This window comes from Stereum hirsutum (genome assembly GCF_000264905.1).
Source record: "Stereum hirsutum FP-91666 SS1 unplaced genomic scaffold STEHIscaffold_2, whole genome shotgun sequence".
NCBI lineage: Eukaryota > Fungi > Basidiomycota > Agaricomycetes > Russulales > Stereaceae > Stereum > Stereum hirsutum.
In genome coordinates this window covers 1,645,871-1,665,611 of record NW_006763132.1, presented here as the reverse complement: position 1 = coordinate 1,665,611, position 19,741 = coordinate 1,645,871, and the positions used below count along the sequence as shown (strand labels likewise).

The 19,741-nt window shown below is 51.2% G+C and overlaps 6 protein-coding genes across 6 annotated transcripts; 3 read left to right on the top strand and 3 right to left on the bottom strand.

The window, feature by feature from the left end:
* Positions 1–365: 365 nt before the first annotated feature.
* Positions 366–855, bottom strand: STEHIDRAFT_128073 (uncharacterized protein; the record flags this gene model as incomplete). Its single annotated transcript, XM_007299820.1, has 3 exons — positions 366–466; positions 536–688; positions 843–855. 3 exons carry the CDS (start codon positions 853–855, stop codon positions 366–368), a joined length of 267 nt encoding a protein of 88 aa, XP_007299882.1.
* Positions 856–3,819: 2,964 nt separating this feature from the next.
* STEHIDRAFT_48456 (uncharacterized protein) lies at positions 3,820–9,015 on the top strand (the record flags this gene model as incomplete). The annotated part of the gene is made up of 6 exons (XM_007299198.1): positions 3,820–3,914; positions 3,972–4,255; positions 8,261–8,394; positions 8,455–8,534; positions 8,595–8,686; positions 8,768–9,015. Coding segments are annotated over 6 exons (933 nt in total), but the record flags the coding sequence as incomplete, so codon positions are not given.
* Positions 9,016–9,370: 355 nt separating this feature from the next.
* STEHIDRAFT_152746 (carnitine acetyltransferase) lies at positions 9,371–12,096 on the bottom strand (the record flags this gene model as incomplete). The annotated part of the gene is made up of 9 exons (XM_007299819.1): positions 9,371–9,621; positions 9,704–9,741; positions 9,825–10,057; positions 10,127–10,317; positions 10,429–11,038; positions 11,100–11,404; positions 11,466–11,497; positions 11,575–11,824; positions 11,880–12,096. The coding sequence occupies 9 exons, from the start codon at positions 12,094–12,096 to the stop codon at positions 9,371–9,373; spliced, it is 2,127 nt and encodes a 708-aa protein (XP_007299881.1).
* Positions 12,097–12,432: 336 nt separating this feature from the next.
* Positions 12,433–13,100, top strand: STEHIDRAFT_49289 (uncharacterized protein; the record flags this gene model as incomplete). Its single annotated transcript, XM_007299273.1, has 2 exons — positions 12,433–12,501; positions 12,573–13,100. The coding sequence occupies 2 exons, from the start codon at positions 12,433–12,435 to the stop codon at positions 13,098–13,100; spliced, it is 597 nt and encodes a 198-aa protein (XP_007299335.1).
* A 2,287-nt stretch (positions 13,101–15,387) lies between these two features.
* STEHIDRAFT_91054 (DnaJ-domain-containing protein) lies at positions 15,388–16,778 on the bottom strand. Its single transcript, XM_007299812.1, has 6 exons — positions 16,611–16,778; positions 16,442–16,518; positions 16,261–16,322; positions 15,980–16,188; positions 15,802–15,905; positions 15,388–15,733 (listed from the first exon to the last, which is right to left on the bottom strand). Exons 1-6 carry the CDS (start codon positions 16,757–16,759, stop codon positions 15,645–15,647), a joined length of 690 nt encoding a protein of 229 aa, XP_007299874.1. The 5' UTR covers positions 16,760–16,778; the 3' UTR covers positions 15,388–15,644.
* Positions 16,779–18,427: 1,649 nt separating this feature from the next.
* Positions 18,428–19,444, top strand: STEHIDRAFT_118241 (Osmotin thaumatin-like protein). The gene is made up of 4 exons (XM_007299818.1): positions 18,428–18,573; positions 18,643–18,758; positions 18,821–18,893; positions 18,962–19,444. Exons 1-4 carry the CDS (start codon positions 18,480–18,482, stop codon positions 19,243–19,245), a joined length of 567 nt encoding a protein of 188 aa, XP_007299880.1. The 5' UTR covers positions 18,428–18,479; the 3' UTR covers positions 19,246–19,444.
* Positions 19,445–19,741: the final 297 nt, after the last annotated feature.

The window sequence follows — 19,741 nt, the reverse complement described above, 5'->3', positions numbered from 1 at the left end:
TGCGGTGAGATTGGAGTGGCGAGTGTAAGATCGGGCATAGAAAAGTGAGGGAGAGAAGAAGGGAGAGGAGAGCGGATGTAGAGCTGAGTCCGTAGCAGACGTAGCAGAGCGTTGGAGGCGGCTTCGAACATACAACCATGTCGCGTCATACGCCACAAGCCACAAATGAGACGAATCCCACACAATCAGCATCACTTTTAGCTTAGTTATCGGAAATCTCTGAGAGACAAGACGTACCTAGGTCCCCTGAGCAAAGGTGTCGTGCTCGGTATGCATGTATAGCTCTTACTGAACAACGCATTCTCGAACAACGCTGACTTCTTCCTTTGTCAGGAGACATCGTCAGTCGCAGTCCGAGGTGACGGTCAACGTTTCTGCCGGGGGCCTTCCCGGGCCTTTTCGCGTGAGCGAGCTTCAAATTTGGATGGCGCGGTGGAGTGCGAAGCGTTAATGAAGCTACGAGCGACTGAAGGCGAGAAACACGAGGTTATGTTAGTTCATGCTGGAGGGCAAGAACAAGGCGAGAAGGACATACAGAACACGCTCATTACCCATAGCGAGTACCCGGGGTTTTGTTGAACGCCATGAGCAGGCTGAACGTCTCTGTTCGTCCATACTCGAAGAGCCTCGCAGCGCAGTGTGGTGCGACGGTCGCGGTCGCGGGCCCGTGGGTTCCGTGGCATGCGGGCTGCAGTGCCAGTTGCGTGTATGTTTTCGAAAAGAATCGGTCAAGATCAAGCCACACAGCGAAATAATGTGGCATCAGCAAGGAATAGCAAAAGAGAATATTAAGATGCAAGTTAGTCTGCATTCGAAAGGTCAAAAGAATCAGGATGACATACCGATGGATTCCATCCAGTAAGCACTGTACCCCGTAAACCACAAAATACTATCGTCGGAATTGTCAAAAAAGCCCCTTCGCTCTCTTCTCTTCTCTTCACTCAGTCGTCACCCTTCAATCTTTCCTAACCCTCCCTCCTTCTCACTTATCCACCTGACTGCTCAGCACTACCGGCCGCACTCACAAAACTAACGGAATCATCAGGCGATTCGAATGCCGTCCTCTCAATTTCCTAGATAATCGCGAAATGCGCCGTCAGGACGCTGGACACCGAGGCGCCACAAGGCAAATATTTGAGAGTGGCACTCGATGACAAGAGTGAAGTTGTAAGGAACAGATGTGGGCGTCAAGTGAGGAGAGGATGTCGTGGAGGTGGGAGCCTATCGCGAAGGGGAATGGACATGACAGATGTATGTGATGATGATAGTGAGGTGGCCCGAGATAGAGTTCGAAGGAGACAAAATGGGGGTCTCATGAGGGTCGCAGCGACAATGGAGAGTGACTGAGAGAGTATGAACGTGTATGACTCTTGATTATTCGGAGACAATGGGGGGGTTCGAGGCTCTATGTAGCACGTATATGAGACCCGTAAGGACCTCACGTTGTAGAGCTACGTGCCCCTTGAATAGATGAGATAAAACTCATCTTCATCCCGTGGGCTGCACTCGAGTAGGTCCTTAGCTTCATTACTACGTATGTGACTCCTCGGTTAGGAAGAACGGCATAATTTGACGATGTGCATCCTTCGGCCAGATTTTAAGTCGAGGTTATTCCTGTAGGACAGAAGTGACTCAAATAATGCAACTTAGCCGCGTTCCAACCAGTCCATAGAGATTAGAGAACACGCGGTGTAGAGGACTACAGTGGCGGCCTCCTGGCGAACCATTTTCGCCCTCGATCCTCATTGGTCGAATACCGAATAAAGTGGTGACCAGCACAAGTTACACAGTTATACCAACACCGACAAGACTACTGATGTGATCCTGGAGAAGAACATTGAACAGTATGTTAGAGAAAGAGTTGACGTATCGCAAAGAACGAGCGACTGAGAGCGAGCGGAGCGGGTGACGGAGCAGGACGGAGCGTCACGATGGTCACCTCGTCCTCCTTCGTCACCTCCCTGTTACAGTCACACAGCTTCAACGGTTCGACGTCCGGTGGGCGGTGGCGTAGCGTCGAACTACCTCCTTGAGCTTCACTGGTGATCCTCGCGTTGAACGATTAGCTATTTTGCTTTGGGAGGCTAGCCTCGCTCACTCATCAACGATACAAAACAAGCTTATATCGCTAACCGTTCACACATGCAGGGCAGAGGACCGACATCTACCTCCACGCGCGGTCTCAGCGAGCATTTGCTCAGCCAAATCAGGTTATCCTTTGAACATGATCAACGCTCTCATGTGTTCTAAGTTATGTGGCACCGTATTCTATCTTTGTTCTTGACATGCCGTACGATCCTGCTGTGCTTCTCGCATTTATGTCTGGCGCCTCTGACATCCTCGACGCCCATACCTGAGCCCCACCACGCCGTCCAGTTCTCTAGCCATTACTCCTCCACGAAGGCCTAGTATGTCAGATCAGTCCTTCACCTACCAGCAGACCGTCTTCAAAGACGAACCCTCCTCTATCCATGTCGTCGTACATCACGCCAACTCTCTCAGTAAAAGGGCTGCCCGAGATTTCATGGCTACCGTGCAGAATGGTTTCGTCGGCGTCGCTCCGGCGTACGGCAGTCACTGCGCTCTGTTTGCTCTGGCTTTTGCCTCCGCCACCCATGTCCTCATCATCAATCTTCCTACCAAACAGCGACGACAGACACATCGACGCCCCACCATCCCTACTGTCGTCTCAGACATACTGTCAAATCCTAGACTGTCTCGCTACTCGCTGCATGCAGATCGTGTTGCCACTGCACTCCACCTTGATATGGACTTGCATGTCGGAGATCTGATAGACCTCTGGTCTCTTGATACCGACGAGCACGCATCAGATCACTCTTTTGTCAAGGCTATATGTGGCGAGTGGGATATCGATTATCACATCCCTAAATCTGCGTACAAAGACGAGAAGCAAGAGACTGGCAGTCCTTGGCGAGTGGCTTTGCGAGCTTGGATATCCTGTCGCATTGCCTCTCGGACGAATCGGGAGACTCTGACTGGGTTGTGCCCTCGCGTGAATGTCGGTTTATTCAATCCCCAGGTATCCTCGTGTCGCTGCATTCATCCTAACTCATTGTTCCTGACCTAACATTTCATTACAAGGCTTTCAAGGCTTTGTCAAAACTTCATCGAGACGCCCATTTACTGGATGCACTGAAACCGAATGTCACTGCGAACGATGTAAAGCGTACGGTCGTCCAGAAAGGTGGAGTATTCCATGTAACTTCCAAACGCTACAAGTCACGTATTCGCCGGGATACTCAGGTAGCCGTCTTGACCCTTGTATGAAGTCTCGGTTTTCTGACTGCTTAACAAAAGCTCCGCCTGACGTTCAGTCATGCCGATGGCAAGTGTCAACGAAATGCATACACCAAACATGTCAAAGGCAAAGGGGCGGCACTTGTTGTCCCTGAGGGCGTCGCCACAGGCTCTAAATTACGATCCGCTGTGACCATTGGCAAAGCCCCGCTCACTCTCGCAGAAACGGAACGTCAGGACATTGTTCGAGGCGCCTTCCTTGGCAAAATTTCCCTTTGCGAATTGCCGTTCTTCCGAGCGATTTGGTTCCCAGAAACGACTTGGAGCTGGAAAACTGCCCCAAAACTCCATCCTCTTCCGGTTCTGGCGGCGCGCGCCTCCTTCCGCACACTCAACTCGTCCCAGGAGTCCGCTGTGCAGGTCATACTGTCGTCCGGTGCTCGGGATCGAGTCTGTCTGGTGCAGGGTCCCCCGGGAACTGGCAAGACAACCGTAATCGCAGAATCGGTTCAGCGCATTCGAGCAGGCGACTCTCGACGGACGATATATCTCGTCGCTCAATCTAACGTTGCCGTGAAGAACATCGCGGAGAAGCTGGCGGTTGTGGGATTTCTGGATTTCAGGTTACTGATTTCGCACGATTTTCACTTTGATTGGTGGGTCGGCTTGTATAATGATATCCGCAAGTCCTCATCAACGTACTCTCGCTCTAGGCATGAACATCTATACGAGAAGATTGGGCCTAAAATTATTGTTTCCGACAAGTTCCCGAAGACTACGTCGGATGCTGAGTCCAAGCTCGAAGGTGCCAAGGTCATACTCTGTACACTGAGCATGCTGTCGAACCCAAAGTGCTCCGTATTCACCACCGTGGTCCCTGTCGAAACTGTCATCGTTGACGAAGCTAGCCAAATCGAGATCGGTAACTACGTACCGCTAGTACACCTGTTCAAGACCACAGTGTCGAAGTTGGTGTTTATCGGCGATGATAAGCAGTGTACGCTGACTTTTTTTTTCCTTCTTTTTTTTACGAGTGCCGCTTAATTTCTATGCGTAGTACCGCCCTATGGACAAGAGAATATACCTGGGCTTCAGAGCGTATTCGAGATCGCTCGCTTGCGATCAAAGGCCAAGCTTCTTGCAGTACAATGCACGTCTCTTCTCGTCTCGTCCTCATAAGACTCCAGACTGACTCATCGCCTTCTTCAGATCGCATGCCGAGGGTCGTCGGGGCGTTCATTTCTCGCCACGTTTACGATGGTAAATTGAAGACTGAACATCCTATAGCATCTGCGAGTGCCTGCCGATTTATCGACGTCCAAAAGGGTAAGGAAGAGAAAGATGGACATAGCTGGATCGTACGTAGCAGCCATACACGGGCTAGGAAGCACGAGCTGACCATATCTGAATAGAACAAGGAAGAATGCCATATCGCCGTTCGCATAGCCCAAAGGTATGATGGCGAGGGCAAAACCTTCCGCATTATAACACCGTGCGTACATCTTCTTGGTGTCTCTACTTGACTAAGGGTTGACCTTCGTTCTGGTAGATATGATGCCCAACGCAATCTAATCGAAACGTCTCTTCGGCGAGCGGATATTCCGTGCGGGGACAGAGTCTTCAACGTCGACGCTTTTCAAGGTACGCATTTTTTACGCTTGCACCATAGCATGTCGTGCCGTGCGCTGATTTCATTACCTTCAGGAAACGAGAGCGACCATATCATCATTTCACTCGTACGGACGGAGAAGTTAGGCTTCTTGCGCGACCTGCGGCGGTCCAATGTTATGCTCTCGAGATGCAAACAAAGTATGACCATCTGTTCGAATCGTGCCTTCCTTGAAGGTCCTGGATCGGCTTCTCTTGCTGGAAAGTTAGCGAAGGAGTGTGGCCATAGAGCGTGGCTGTCGGTACAGGATGTCTGGATGGGTAGATTCTAGACTGACATACGTCGCGACTCCGGAGTACATTGTTAGACTGTCGTTCTTTCTCTACTCGAATCCGATGGGTGCGACATTGTGATGGTAGTTGTATTACATGCAGGCGAGCGTTCTCCGATTCCTCGCCCTCCCATTCGTTAGTGTACGAGGATATAATTTAAGTGGCGTGCACGACTTGGGCTTCGAAGGCTTTGTGCCAGCCCGGAGTTCCCCGGGCCTCTCCGTCTCTCTCTTCCACCTCCAGTTGTGCTCGCCGCTCACCCCGCCCATCTTGTCCATCAGCATCGCCTTTTCCCCCCGCAGCCATCAATCGTAAGTCAACTGTCATAGAGTTGTCTAGAAATCTTGATCTCTTACGCGTCTTTTGCTTTTTGAATTGCTCGCTACGTCTCGCCACCATATCTATCGCAATCGATGTCGAGCTATCAGGCAATCTGCTCAGTCTTCGAGCTCGTCGCATCTTGAAACTTGTGAAGACAACTCTTGTCGCCATCGTACGTCTGATTTTAACTGATCCTCCTCTAATATATGTTCAATCAATGTTCAACCATTTCGCTCAGGTCGTGTGTGGCGCGCCACCCGCCGCGTAGGCCCGATTTGAATTCTGCCATCAGCTTCAAGTGAAAATCAGAGGCATCCGAGATCCATTCGTGCGTGCTTGATATCTGTTGTGACTGTCTGTCCACTCTGGCGCTAAATATATGATTGCGTCGAACAGCATCTTGTTCCTCTTCCCCGCCATCTTCAACAGTCCCGATCAAGTCCCGATTTTGACCCATTCTCAATCCGAGCACCTGGTTCGCGTGCTCACCAAGCTCGTCTCTGCGACATGACGCAGCCCTCACCGAATAAGCTTGACACGATCACCGTGCAGCAAAATATCATCAATCTCTACACGCCCAATATCTCTGCTCTCGCTATTCGCGAGACAGACCTTGACCCAAACCATCTCTGTTGGTTGTTTCATACCGATGATCCTAAGAACTTTCTGCATTGTGTCGGAATCACCGGCGCACACACGCAGGCCAACCGCTCTCTTGCCGTTCTAGCCCTTGCTGTGAACTCTATCCCGGGGGACAAACCCGAATTTGCACATGTCCTCATCATCGAGCTCAGTCCTAAGATTACAGACAAAGTTCAGAAGATTCGAGATGGTCTCAAGCGGACTATTCTTTGTCGAGCCCGACAGCATCTCTATGGATTTGACCTCGGACCTCTGAGCCTCTTGCTTCATATGCACTATGGCATTCACATCAATTCTGGAATTGACATTCAATCTGTGTTACCTGTCTCTTCTCGAATACCCCTAGCATCCATCCGATTTGCTTTAGGCGATGATACTGAGCTTAATGCAGACAATATATCTGCTCTCTTCAAACAAAAGGAGTACAATCCTAGACGTCCTCAGGACCTAGTTCAAAGAGCATGGGTTTCCGCATACATGGGACATCTTGAGGTCATGCAGGCTACACGCAGCCCTGATACACCAAAGATTGATACCAAGAAGCTAAGTGAACCTGTACGCACTGGCCTTACTGCACACATTTGAACTGTGTACTTATATGTTCTCTATTATATCCTATAGCACCTTGCACTCTTGGAGAAGCTTGCTTCAGACATCCATCTCCTTGCAGCTATGGACCCTTCTACTGTTTCCAATGATTTCTCCAGTGCCGAATGGGACCAGAAAAAGCATAAGCTACGGGCACAGAATTCTCGCTTCCAAACCCGGATGCATAAAGACTCAAACTCGGTAAGACACTCTTTAATCTCTTATAAATCACACTCATTGAGGTGATACTCCTTTGATAGACTGTTCGCATTCAGACTGAGCATGGTACCTTCACTACCTCAGCCATGTCTACCAATGTTGAAGGCAGACAGGCTACTATGAAGTTCCAGGATAATCTCTCCCTTGATGGGAAGGTGGTCACTGCTATCAGCAGCCATAGCCGCTCTACACCCACTCATGCACAGGCTCAACTTGCTGAGGATATTCTTCTTATGCTGCAAAGGAAGACAGGCTTCGATAATCCATGGATTGATCATATCTGGGACTTACCTGATAAAGCTCCATGGCCAGAGGACACTGCCCCGCCAACCACTTCTTCTACTACATCTGCTACTCCTTTTGAAAATCCTCAGTACCCTATAAATCCTTCCCAAAATGACGCTATCACATCCATGCTATCTACTGCTGCAAAGGATAAGATTACCATTATTCAAGGCCCTCCAGGGTATGTCCTCCTAATTTATACTACACTATAGTTTGTGTATGCTTAAATTGATTCGTAATATATCTGTAGGACTGGAAAGACCTCTGTCATTGCAACCTATGTCTTGTCTGCTATTGAAGCAGGGCAGAAGGGCATCTGGCTGATGGCACAGTCTAATGTGGCGGTTAAGAACATAGCAGAGAAGCTAATGGATGTTGGGTTTGAGGACTGGAGATTACTGGTTTCAGCTGACTTTCACTTCGACTGGTTTGTCTCAACTTTGCAATCTGAATTTTTCCTCAACTCAACTCTTGTCTAACTCTATTGTATAGGCACGAGCATCTCTATAGAAAAATCCAGAATAAGATCCTTCCCTCAGACAAGTGGCCAAAATCACCTGCTGCTGTTGAGCGAGAACTTGGATCTTCCCAAGTCATCTTATGCACCCTTTCCATGATCTCCAACCCCCGTCTCGCTGACCTTGGATTCACCAAGGTTGTTCCTCCCATCAGCATCTTGATTGATGAGGCCAGTCAGATTACTGTTGGTGACTACTTCCCCATGCTCAACACTTTTGGCAAAAAAATTCGAAACCTTTCATTCATCGGAGATGACAAGCAACGTAGGCATATTTTTGTCCTTCAGCTATTATCACACATACTGACCTGCATATTTAGTTCCACCTTATGGACAAGAAGATATCGGCAACCTACAAAGTATCTTTGAAATGCCTCACTTACGCGAGAGAGCAAAGTTCTTGGACACACAATGTAAGTTGGGCAAGATTGTAGTCTTCCATTTGTATCCTCATTGGTGTATTAGACCGTATGCCTCCTCAGATTGGAGACTACATCTCTGCAGAGATCTACAGTGGCAAACTCAACTCCAATCCTAAACACCGTGTACCAAAGACAACTCCATCCTGCTTTTTCATTGATATTCCTGAGGGAAAGGAGCAAAAAGATGGGACATCATGGATGGTATGTGATATTTATGACTTGATTCATGGGTATATCTCTGAAGCTGCTGTATTTGCTCAGAATATCAAGCAAGCAGAGGCTGTAGCATCATTAGCTCAGATCCTTCAAGAGGCAGAGGTCTCTTTTAAGATCATCACTCCGTACGTCAACTTCTACCAAAATGTCTTGGATCTACTCTCAATATCTGTTTCACTTGATAGGTATGACCCACAGCGCAACCTTCTAGAGAAGACTCTGAGGGACAATGGCCTTGGTTGGGAAAATAAGTGCTTCAATGTCGACTCTTTCCAAGGTATGATATTCAGTCCCATCCGACTCTTCACCTTGCTCTCTGATGCTGTCCCCATAACTCACAACTTCTGTCTTTCCCTAGGAAATGAGGATGACTATATCATCATCTCCCTTGTTCGCTCGAAAGACCCAGGCTTCCTCGATAACCTACGCCGTACCAATGTCATGCTCACCCGATGCAAGCGCGGAATGTTCATCTGCGCTAATAAGAAGTTCTTGCTCGAAGGGAAGGGAAAGGATACCTTGGTCGGGAAGATGGCGGCAGAGTGGGGAGAGAAAGGGTGGGTAGAGATAAAGGATATTGAGGAAGAGATGAGTGACAAGGCATAGAGGGACTTGGGATGAGAAGGCAACCGGGACGGGATAGATCAGAGACGAGAGAAGTCCAATGCTTCGGTTCCGAAACCGGAAGGATGTACTAACAACTACTTTGTGAACAACTTGACTCCGAGTCTTGAATCTGAATCCATGTTTTCGTAACTCGTCTAGAGCGTACATATTGCGAAGATACTCGCAATCGCACATTGTGCACCGTGCAGGATCAAGGAGTGGCAATCGACACCGCGCCAGTGAGCCGACTGCAAGGTCCCGACACCATTCGCCTTGCACGTATACCCCGTCGCCACCACCAACACACAATATCGTTCTTCGTGGCCTCTACACGCTTGTGCTGATCTATAGCAGTCTACAGCCTCGCCATCGGTCCCTGCCCCGACACAGAAGCACCACTCACAGGCCCAAGAGACGCATCCGCGAGTGTCAAACCCTCCGTGCACACAAGCTTCATATCCCGCATCGCAGCGACGATAGTCTCCTGGAACGCCGCGGTCGAAGTGAGCGGACATGAGTACTTTGACTCGATTCCGAATTTGATCATATCGGGGCCGGAGAGGTCTGGACAGAAGGGACGGGGCGGAAATGCAGAGGAGAGGATGTCTGGTGAGTGTTAGGCCGGGCGGACGACAGGCAACAGGGAAGGAGAGCGAAGGAGGGTAGATGGAGGAGAAAGTGGACGTACAGTTGATCCCGTAGCCGTCGTTGTATGCCGCTCCGAACCTAGAAGCACATCGCCACACGCCACATGCATCGCCATCAGTCGTAGCCTACCCTAATCGCAGAACTCAGAAGGCAAAACGCACCCAGTTCCCCTAAACAAATGTCCCGCACTCAACCCACTAGTGCTCAACTTCCAAGTCTGGCTCTCCCCAAACACCTCGTCCTCAAACAAATCCGACTTTTCTCCCTCGTCGGGACGCATCATGAGTCGTAGACCGAGAAGGTGACGGTCTATGCCTTTTCCGGTGGCGCCTTCGCGGGTGAGTGAGGTGTGGGTTTGAATGGCACGGCGGAGGAGGGCGAAGCGTTCGCGGAGCTGTAAGCAGCACAGAACTCAGAACGTTAACAGGCTTTTCACTAACACAATAGATCGAAAAGGACGTACGGAAGACGACTCATTGTTCATAGCCAGGACCCATGCTCTACTATCCGCCGTGAGCGTCCTGATCGTTTCCGTCCGGCCACGGTCAAAGAGTCTCGTGAGCACGGTCTCATACGTCGCGGTGAACGTCCCTCTAGATCTGTACCATGCGAGCTGGAGTGCCATTTGGATGTATGCGTCCGGGGAGAGTCGGGCTATAATTACGCCACACCGTGAAATGATGTGGCACCAGCAAAGATAGTCGTGTCGTAGAATGCTAGTTAGTGCCTGTTTGCAAGAGGAGGATAAAGTTGACAGTTACATACCGATAGACTTCATCCAGTCAGCACCGTACTCCGCGAACCACAGCATACTATCGTCAGAATCCGCGATAATTTCCTTCGCTCTCTTCTCCGCCTCGACGCACTCCCTCGCGATATATTCATCCGTAACCCACTCCAATCTCTCCCAACCTTCCCCTTTCCCATTAGCCTCATCAGCAAAATCAACCTCAGGGTCAGGCGAATCAAACGCCTCGCTCTCGATCCCCTGTACGATCGCGTACTCTGCCACGACACTAGGCACTAAAGCATCACAAGGTGAATGTTCGCCCATGGCTCCGGCTCGAGAGTTAGACTCGACGATGAGAGTGTAGGCTTTGTCGAAGAAACGGTTGTGGGCGTTGAGTGAGGAGCGGATGTTGTGCAAGTGGGAGTCGATCTCGGAGGCGGAGTCGATGGGGAGCGGTGTGTGTGGTGATGGCTGTGGGGACAGGTATGACGAGTTTGAAGATGAGAAGGTAGGTGTGGATGGTGGTGGGGGGGATAGAGAGGGGTTGAGGGTGTAGTGATCGAGGGACAGGGCGAATAGAGATTGTTGGATGGTCGTGTAGGTCTTGTGATTGGACGGAGACAGTGATAGTAGGTGTTCGAGGTTCTGCAAATAAATGCGCGGAGAGTTTAGCGCATGTATGCGCTATTCTTGAGCATGAGCGTACCTTTGCCCAGTGATCTCTCTCATCCGAGCTCAGTATTCCAACAGGAACCGCAGCGTCACCGGCACGCATACGTGTCTCGACATCTCGCACGACGTGTCGTATTCGCTTTTCCATTTCATTCGACGAGACGAGTTTGCCGTCTGGATGGTAAGCGTCGATGGTATAAAACCAGTCTCTGATCATGACAACGATTTTACGGGCATCGGGGGAAGAGGGTGGAGGGTGGGAGCTGAGGAAATCGCAGTCGACTTGGGGGACGCGACAGGTGTTGAATGTGCGGAGGGCGTTTTCTCTGAACCATGTACCTGCATATAGTATTAAATCAGTCATTTATAATGAGATGATTGTGAGTTATGAGACACGTACCCGTCCTTGTCGTTTCAGGGTACAGCTCTTGTCTACCATGGTGAATGAATGGTCAGTTCATCGACATAGCACTTGTGAACTGGAAAGAGAACGACGAGAACATACATACTGCTCTAACTTGTCCTTGAACTCTAGAGTGCGATAGACCAACCAAGAAGCCCTTCTGACCTGCCAAGACGTGATGCCCGCTGCTCCCACTGGTTTCGGTGAAGTGAGAGCATGGGATGGGACTGAAATATCGTTGTAAAAAGCGAGCCACCAGTTTGAGTTCACGAGAAGTGGTGCGCGCCATTCGTGGTAGGCTTTCTTGAGCCAGATGTTGTCATCCAGCCAATTATGAGGTGACGCTCTGTCGAGTTCTTGAGAACGAGGTGTTAGTGAAAGGCCGATGTATGCGCGTAGAATAAGGCGCACCGTGTAGACGTTGCTGACAGACAGCTCCTAGACCATGTTCGAATTCGTCCGCCCACCGTACACGCTCATTGTAGGCTACATCGAAAGCAGGCCCACCGCGCGCCTCCTGGTCTTGCAAGAGTGGCACTACAGAACGAAGATACTTCTGCAGCGTCTTGTGCAAGTCTGGAACTGGCAACCGCAGCGCTTTTGGCCTTGCTCTCGCCCTGGTCGACATGGATGCGATAGACAACGCTCTAGGTTGTATGAGATGGTGATGGATACGGAAAGAGAGCAGCATTTTTAAAGCATTTTATAGATTTGCAGGAGGCATAACGATATTCCCTGTGGCGGACGCGGTCGAGCAGCGGAAGAGGAACGTCCTGCGCGCCACGTGCGGCTCCTCCGATCTCCCGTGGCCGTGCGAACTTTGACCGTTGATCACCGCGTCGCGTCGCGTCAAACTTGAACGCGTCCATACAGGTCCATACGCGTCGTCCAAAGGTAGGCGCATCTGAGCACACGAATTCCTTGAAATCCCATAATAGGCTTCTGATAGATACACATTCAGGATATGGCTCACGCACCTCGAGAGGTCGTTGACTGGCTGAACAAAAAATACCCAAGGCCACAAGTCGACCCAGTACTGTCATTCCCATTCCCTCACCCCCGGCCACAAGAAGTTGCTAACAAATTCACCGCGATACCTTGTAGGAATGGCTGGATGCGTGCTACAATTGGCTCACCACCGAGTTCAATCCGAATCTCTTGCCCCTCGGACCAAATACACTCCCAGAACTCCTCACCCAAATCGAACTCCAGCTCCTCCAGTCCGATCTCTCTGCCTCCACCCTCCCTAACACCGGTTTCCCACCCGATCTTCCCACTCTGGACTATAAACGCGTCATGGGTCTACCTGTTCTTGTCGAGATCATCGCTGTGACGGATATAGGCCACAGCGCGTTCAGCTTACAGAATACGAGACAGGCGAGACTGGACAAAGCTGACCTAGCTGGGCTGGCGGCGCAGAGACGGGAGAGGGACGGAGAACGGGGTGTTGGGGAGGGTGAACCACAGGGAGATGAGGAGGATGAAGGTCCGATTCCCAAGTATCCGCGAGGGATGCTGAGGTTTGAGTTGAGCGACGGACATACGATCATCAAAGCTATCGAGTTTCGCAAGATACCTGAACTTATGCTGGGTGAACTGGAATTGGGCTACAAGGTACGTCTCATTGTCTGACACGCTAGTTCTTTTGATTTCTTACGGAGACGATTTGTACTCAACACGTTCACACAAATCAGATGCAACTCAAAGATGTCGTCGTCCGTAAAGGCATAGCATTTCTCGAACCCAGAAACATCATCCATAAGGGCTACAGCACTGAAGACCGTGTCGCCACCCAAGAACGTGATTTTGTCCGAAGTCTGCGGGTCCGCATGGGGTATGTCAGCTGCAATGTTGTCGTCTCTTTGGCCTGACTCTTCGCGTCAAATCGGAGCGTATACGCATTCTGATTCATCATGCTCCAAATAGACTCACCGACCTCCCAGACGAGGACGTACCAGACAGAGCTGATGGCGGAGACCCTCCAAGACCCGCACCTGCACCCGCACTCCCTCCTCCAGTGGCAGCTCCTGCACCTGCTCCCGCCCGGCCTCCGCCTCCCGCTCAAGCACCTCCGAAACAAGAAGCACTCCCGCCCCAACCTCTTCAACCAACACGACCACCACCCCGTCCGGCCAATCCCACTCCCGCCCAACCTCGTACAAATGGTACCACTTCCCATCCCAATCCCCCTCGTCCAAACCCCGACCGAGTGCCCAAACCCGAACCCAAAAAAGATCCATACCCGACTCCCTCGAATTCCGCCCCCAACCCAGCGCCACTCCGTCGCTTCGGCACCATGGTCACCTCGACCGGCACATTCCCCTCCGTCTCGTCCATCATCGAAGAAGCCAAATCGCAATCCAACTCTCAGGCCTCCAAACAATCTCAACCACAACCACAATCTCAAGCCCAGCAATCACGTTACTTCGCAGGTAATAACGCCACCGCGGGGCCTAGTGGTAACGGAGACGATGCAGCTCCGAGTAGCAGCAACGCTAGCACCGGGTCGAACGCGCTCGCCGCTGCGCCGACACTCGTTATCCCGATGACGCCTCCCAGGACGGGTGTGGCGACTGCAATGGTCGGTGGCAACGTCGGAAAGTACGACCAGTTTCGGAATCCCAGTTATTGGGAGGGCGACGACGATTTCGATGCGATGGTTGCGGAGGCGGAGATGGAAGGGGTGGAGGAGGAGGGGGACGAGAATGTACAGCATGATTGGGAAGTCAGACCTCGTGCGCCACCTCCGCGGAAGGCACCCCCACCACCACAACCGCAGAGGGCTCAACCCCCATTACTGGCACCGGTACCAGCACCGAAACCACTAGCTCAGATAAACCCACAGTGGTCTCCCACTCGAGCTCGGAAGATACAATTATCGCCATCGCCACCCGCTCCACCACGGCCCCTTCCATCGCCCGAACGGTCTCGAGCGCCTCTCCTTCGTGCGCGCAATCTCGTATCCACCAGTCCTGCTCGTCCTGCTCCTGATGAACCTGCTGATACGACCATCGTCAACGAGTCAACGCGGGAGGATGCGGGGAGTTCAGATTACGGCGACGAAGATATCCCGATGGATGTATTAGATGAATTGGACCAGGTCGTGAACCGGTCGCAACAATCTCAGGATCGGAATCAGAATCAGAATCAGACTGTGGGGACAGTGAAACCGGAGCCGCCGTATAAGGCCGTCGACGCTCGACAACCACCACCACCCGCTCAGGTAGCTTCGTCCTCCAGGTCGACGGCCGGCGGGGGGCTTCCATCACAAACTCAAGCACGGCCGCGACCGCGACCTACTCCGATAGCATCTTCGTCCGGTGCTTCGACATCTAGAACTACTCCGTCTCAAACCCGGGGCACTAGCAGGACCGCTGGGACATCGCAGCCGAAGAGTCGGCCTATTTCTCAAGACCTGTCGGTCATCGTGATTGAGGATAGCGACGAGGAAGAAGTTGTGGGGCCGGTGAAGAAGGAGAAGGTGACAGCGACGAGGAACGTGAGGACGAGGATGGATACGCCGAGCGATAGCCGTGGTCACAGTCGGGCTCATAGCATGAGCATGAGTCCGAGCAAGAGGGGGAAGGGGCAGCCGCCGCCGGATGATACGGAGGTCATCGAGTTGTCGGACTAAGTTTGTACTTTACGCGGACTCCAGTGCGCTTTCTTGCTATTACATATCATTCTTGAGAACATGCGAGTTGCAGGATGTCAAAGAGACTCGCAGTCTGATACTCTAGGTCGCTCTTGAGGCTTCAATCTCGAATTCGAGGCCACTGACAGTAGCCGGCCAAGATATTTGAGAGGGACGTGGAGATATGGCAGCAAACTTCCGCCTATAGACTCTCAAGATGATGGCACTATCGCAAGACGGGCGAGCTCGTGGACAGTGAGACAAGTGAAAATGTTCAAGATGCTAGGGGACCTTAACTGTAATATAGCAGTAATATGAAGATTTATACGACGCCTGACAATACCTGTACACAGAATAACATACTGGTTCCGATGGTAACTTCAGCGCGCGGTCCAGGTACCCAGACATATACCCTACGTACGCTGACACTGAGAATGCTCAGCTTATCTAGCTTGATATACCAGATCGGAGGAAGGACAAGGAAGCAGGTGAACGACAACGGAATGGAGAAGCTGAAAAGAGAGAGTATCACAAGATTTGGCTTAGCCCAGTACGGTGACCTTCTGTTTCTTCTTCTTCTTGGAATCTTTGGTGAACGTTCTCCAACTGTCGACGCGCTGTTCTCGGTTTTCTAGCGGACGTGAAAGGATGGAGGTGAGTGTCCATGAGGAGTCGAGTATTGCGTATCACGGTGCTCACCTTCCCATTTCTTATCGTCCTCGGCCTTGCGCTTCCTTGTCGCAACTTCTTCTTCCTTCTTTCTAGCTTCCAACCCTTCGTTGGCAAGGTTCATCTTGATCGCCCTGTAGAACACCGACCAAGTCGTCAGTATCGACGCCACACAGTCGAGAACACGACAGCGTGAGATGATGCGTACTTTCTCCGTCTGAGTTCCTCCTCAATCAACATGTCCTTGGACTTCGCCCTAAGTTGGGCCTTATATGGGGGCTTGAGATCTTTGAGTTTGGGATCATCGTCGGTGGTGCTGGGAGGAAGTGAGAGGGACTTCAGGAGTTGAATACGGGCTTGGCTGATTGTGGCGTCGAGCTCTTCTCGTTTCGCCGGATCACTCAGTTCTGATTCCGCCTAAGGGCAACACAGCACATTAAAAAAATAAGGTGCCGCGGAGATGTATAGACACAAGGATACAGGACTGACCTTCTTGAGGATGTCAAAAGCTTCTGGTGCACGAGCGTGGGGGGTCTTGTCAGGATGGATGACTGTATACGGAACAACGTACCCAATGAAAGTATTCGATCAGCTCATACGCTCGTTCACTTGTGCTCTGAAGCACCGTTGAGGCGAAAGGACCAGGTGGTGTATGGTCATGGAGGCTCACAGAGGGAGAGCTGTCGGTATTTCCTCTTCACGTCCTCCGGTCTGGCGGTCTCGGTCAAATCTAAGATATCATACGGACTGCGAATACCGTCAGTTTATCAGTTTACACCCTCTGCTATCTGCATACGTAGAAGAGGAATTGTGCCGGCAGAGAGAGATAGGAGACGTACTTCAGCTTGAACGCTACCAATATACGCTCAACTTCTAGTTCTCGCTGGAAGGCGGAGGCTTCCCGGTTGAGCAGTTTCTCGAGCTCTGCGTCAGAGATGGAGACCTCTGGTTTCGGTGTACTTGAGGATGAAGATGCTTCTGTTGACATGGTAGATGTCGGCCGGTACGGTGAATGTGGAAGTTGGCGTAGAAAGACACCAGTGAGGTCGCACTGCCATGCCACTCGGCAATGCGCACGGCTTATTTGGTGCTATTTGTGAACGCCACTTGAAAGCAATCGCTCCTCTTCGGGACCTCTCCTTCAACACCTTTGTATCTACCAGTCATCCTCTACTATCAAACATAGTGCTAAAACTTTAGCCCCTCTTTAGTCATTACTCACCTTTCTTTTTCCCCCTCTTAATACTACTAAAAGGATCATGTCCACCGGTTTCGACACTGCCCACTAATACGCCGGCGGCCAGCGCGTCTCGAGCAGTTCAGCCACATCATCTTGTCGGCGAACCTTCACCTAAGGCCTATATTTTTGACTCAGAGTGCCGGAGCGTTACTCTCACAACGTTGACCGGATGGCCAAAAGCGACGGCCCTCCAACGACTCACGCCGCGGACGGCGCTTGATGGGCCACACTCGTCAATCCATTCTCCCCTTGAAACGGAGTGTGAATGAAGTTGAGCGAAAAGCGCTCTAGCCCAGTTGGGTGGCGGCCATTATTGGGAGCGTCTACTGGACTTGATGGAGGTACCGTCTCTTTTTTTTAAGGTCATAGGAAGTACCGTCTCGCGGCTTCGATACATCGTGTCCCCGGTGTGGCGTTGTTTGGGGCTGTTTGCTCTGGTTCAACTTGCTTGACGTACGCATAACTTACCGAGTCATTCCTCAAAGCCCTCTCCTGTCCAGAGCACATATTGACGCAGGACACATCTTGATCATAGTCCACTTTGTAGTATACAGAAACAGGAATACTTATATCGAACATTTACACCTGCTCAGCGCTCAATCCCTCAGATCAAATCTCCACATGGGTAAACACTCTTAGCGTATGGCGCACTGGCGCGCCGTTTCGTCCATCAAATCTACATTGTCTCCCACCTCAGCATCATACGGTCTGCTCAGGATCAAGCGCGGCAAAACCGAAAGGTGAGTCGCTTGTATCGAACGATGATGATCATGGTGCTAAATATCTGATGCGTCTCGACCGCATCAATACAGTCTACGTAGCCCCGATTTTTGCTGGCAGTTTCTCTCTGGTCTATTGCGCATCTTTGACTACCTTCAGGAGCCATGGAAATTGCTTAATTAGCGCCGATCAACTCGAAGAACTAGACGGTGCCGCTAAAGAATCAATGTTTGCCAGGTCATTGACAAGTCCTCGTGCTACTGCGCGCTGGGTCACCACCATCTTTCTCCAAATATCGTTGCATGTGTCTTATACGAATAACCCCCATTCATCATTGAGAATAAGGATCGCTTCTGTGGTCAGTACACTGCCAGTCAGTCGGTGCACGAATGGATGCGCTGGGCACAAAGATCGAGTCGCTCACTTCACGGAGCTGGGTCCCCGATTGAGACTTTGCCTACGAATTTTGCTTCTCCGCTTTTGTGCACTACCCTCCGGCCATGCGACTCGGTATTTACTGAGTAGAATGCCCCGCATGTCGATACGTCACGTCGATGTATACGTCTCAGATGCGTTTGGACTCCCCATGTGCTTGCTGCACTAATGTCCATCATATTCAGTAGACGCACAGCCATACCACCAGTATAAAGGGGAGGGAGTATTACCCTCGTATCCTCAACAACCGTCATCGGCTGATATTCCTACACCACCACACTTACTTTTCACCCATCCATCTCTCATCGTCATCATGAAGTCCATCGCTGCTACTCTCGCTGTCCTCATCGCTGCTGCGTCTACCGCCAACGCCTTCGTCATCCATTTCCAGAACAACTGCGGCTACAGTGAGTTACCTTCCTTCGTCGTTCCCCGAATATCTTGCGAATCATGCTGACGATCTCGTCCACGCTCAGCTGTATGGCCCGCCGTCGGCAAAGCCCCCAACGGCGCACCGGACACTTCCGTTGCATACGGTACTTCCCTCGCTGCTGGTGGCTCTGTCAGTTACACCATTGGCGACACTGAGCTCGTAAGTGTTTACCTACCCTGGGTTGGTATCGACCTCTCATACTCAATCAACAACGCTTGTAGGGCATCCGTGCGTGGGGTCGTACCGGCTGTGCCGCCGACGGCACTGGTTGTGCTACTGGTGGCTGCAACGGTGGTACGTCAACTATCTAACACTCTAGGCTAACACCGTGCTCAAAATTGAATTCCTCTCGCTCTCTCTAGGCTTGGTCTGCACTGACGCGGGCATCACCTCCGGCGTCATCCTCTCCGAATACGGCTACGCCAACTTCGGCGCTGCCTACGGTGGCGAACGCACCTCCTGGGACTTGAGCCGCGTCGACTCCTCCATCAACATCAACACCAAGCTCACCTCGTCCGATGGCCAGACCGTCACTTGTACGACGAGCTCTTGCGCCGACGATCAGGCGTACTCTTACGCTACCGACTACGCTGCAGACCGCAACTCGGCCTTGGGCCAGACCTTCACGCACACTTTCTGCCCTTGATTGTAGGATCGTAGGAAGAGGTTGGGAGTACTAATGGGGTTGAGAGAAAAGCTGTATTTATGCAGATATATTATTGGGATGGGCCTTTTCGCCAGTCGTTGATGGGGTGTTCCACTATTGGTATATACTTTAAGGTCGTTTTGTAACTTCTGCACAATATTTCAAGGTCCTTCAAACGGACAGTAGCATAAGTTTGGACAGCTTCGAGCTTCTGGCCGCTTTGATGCACGATGTGGTGGTCGCCACTTGAATTCGTAGAACCACGGCATCGGCCGGACCAAAATATGACTGCTTCGCCACCCGAGCTCGCGCCACCTCATCGCGAAACCGCTCATATCTTCATACTCCCACTGCTTGCTGTCATATTGTGTTGGATCAGGCAAGTACACCACCGTAATACTGTTCGATAGAAATGGAATCTGTCTTGAACGTAACTGACACTATTCAACTGTCTTCACCTTCCAAATTGCAGCCATCCGAACCTCCAGACAGACCC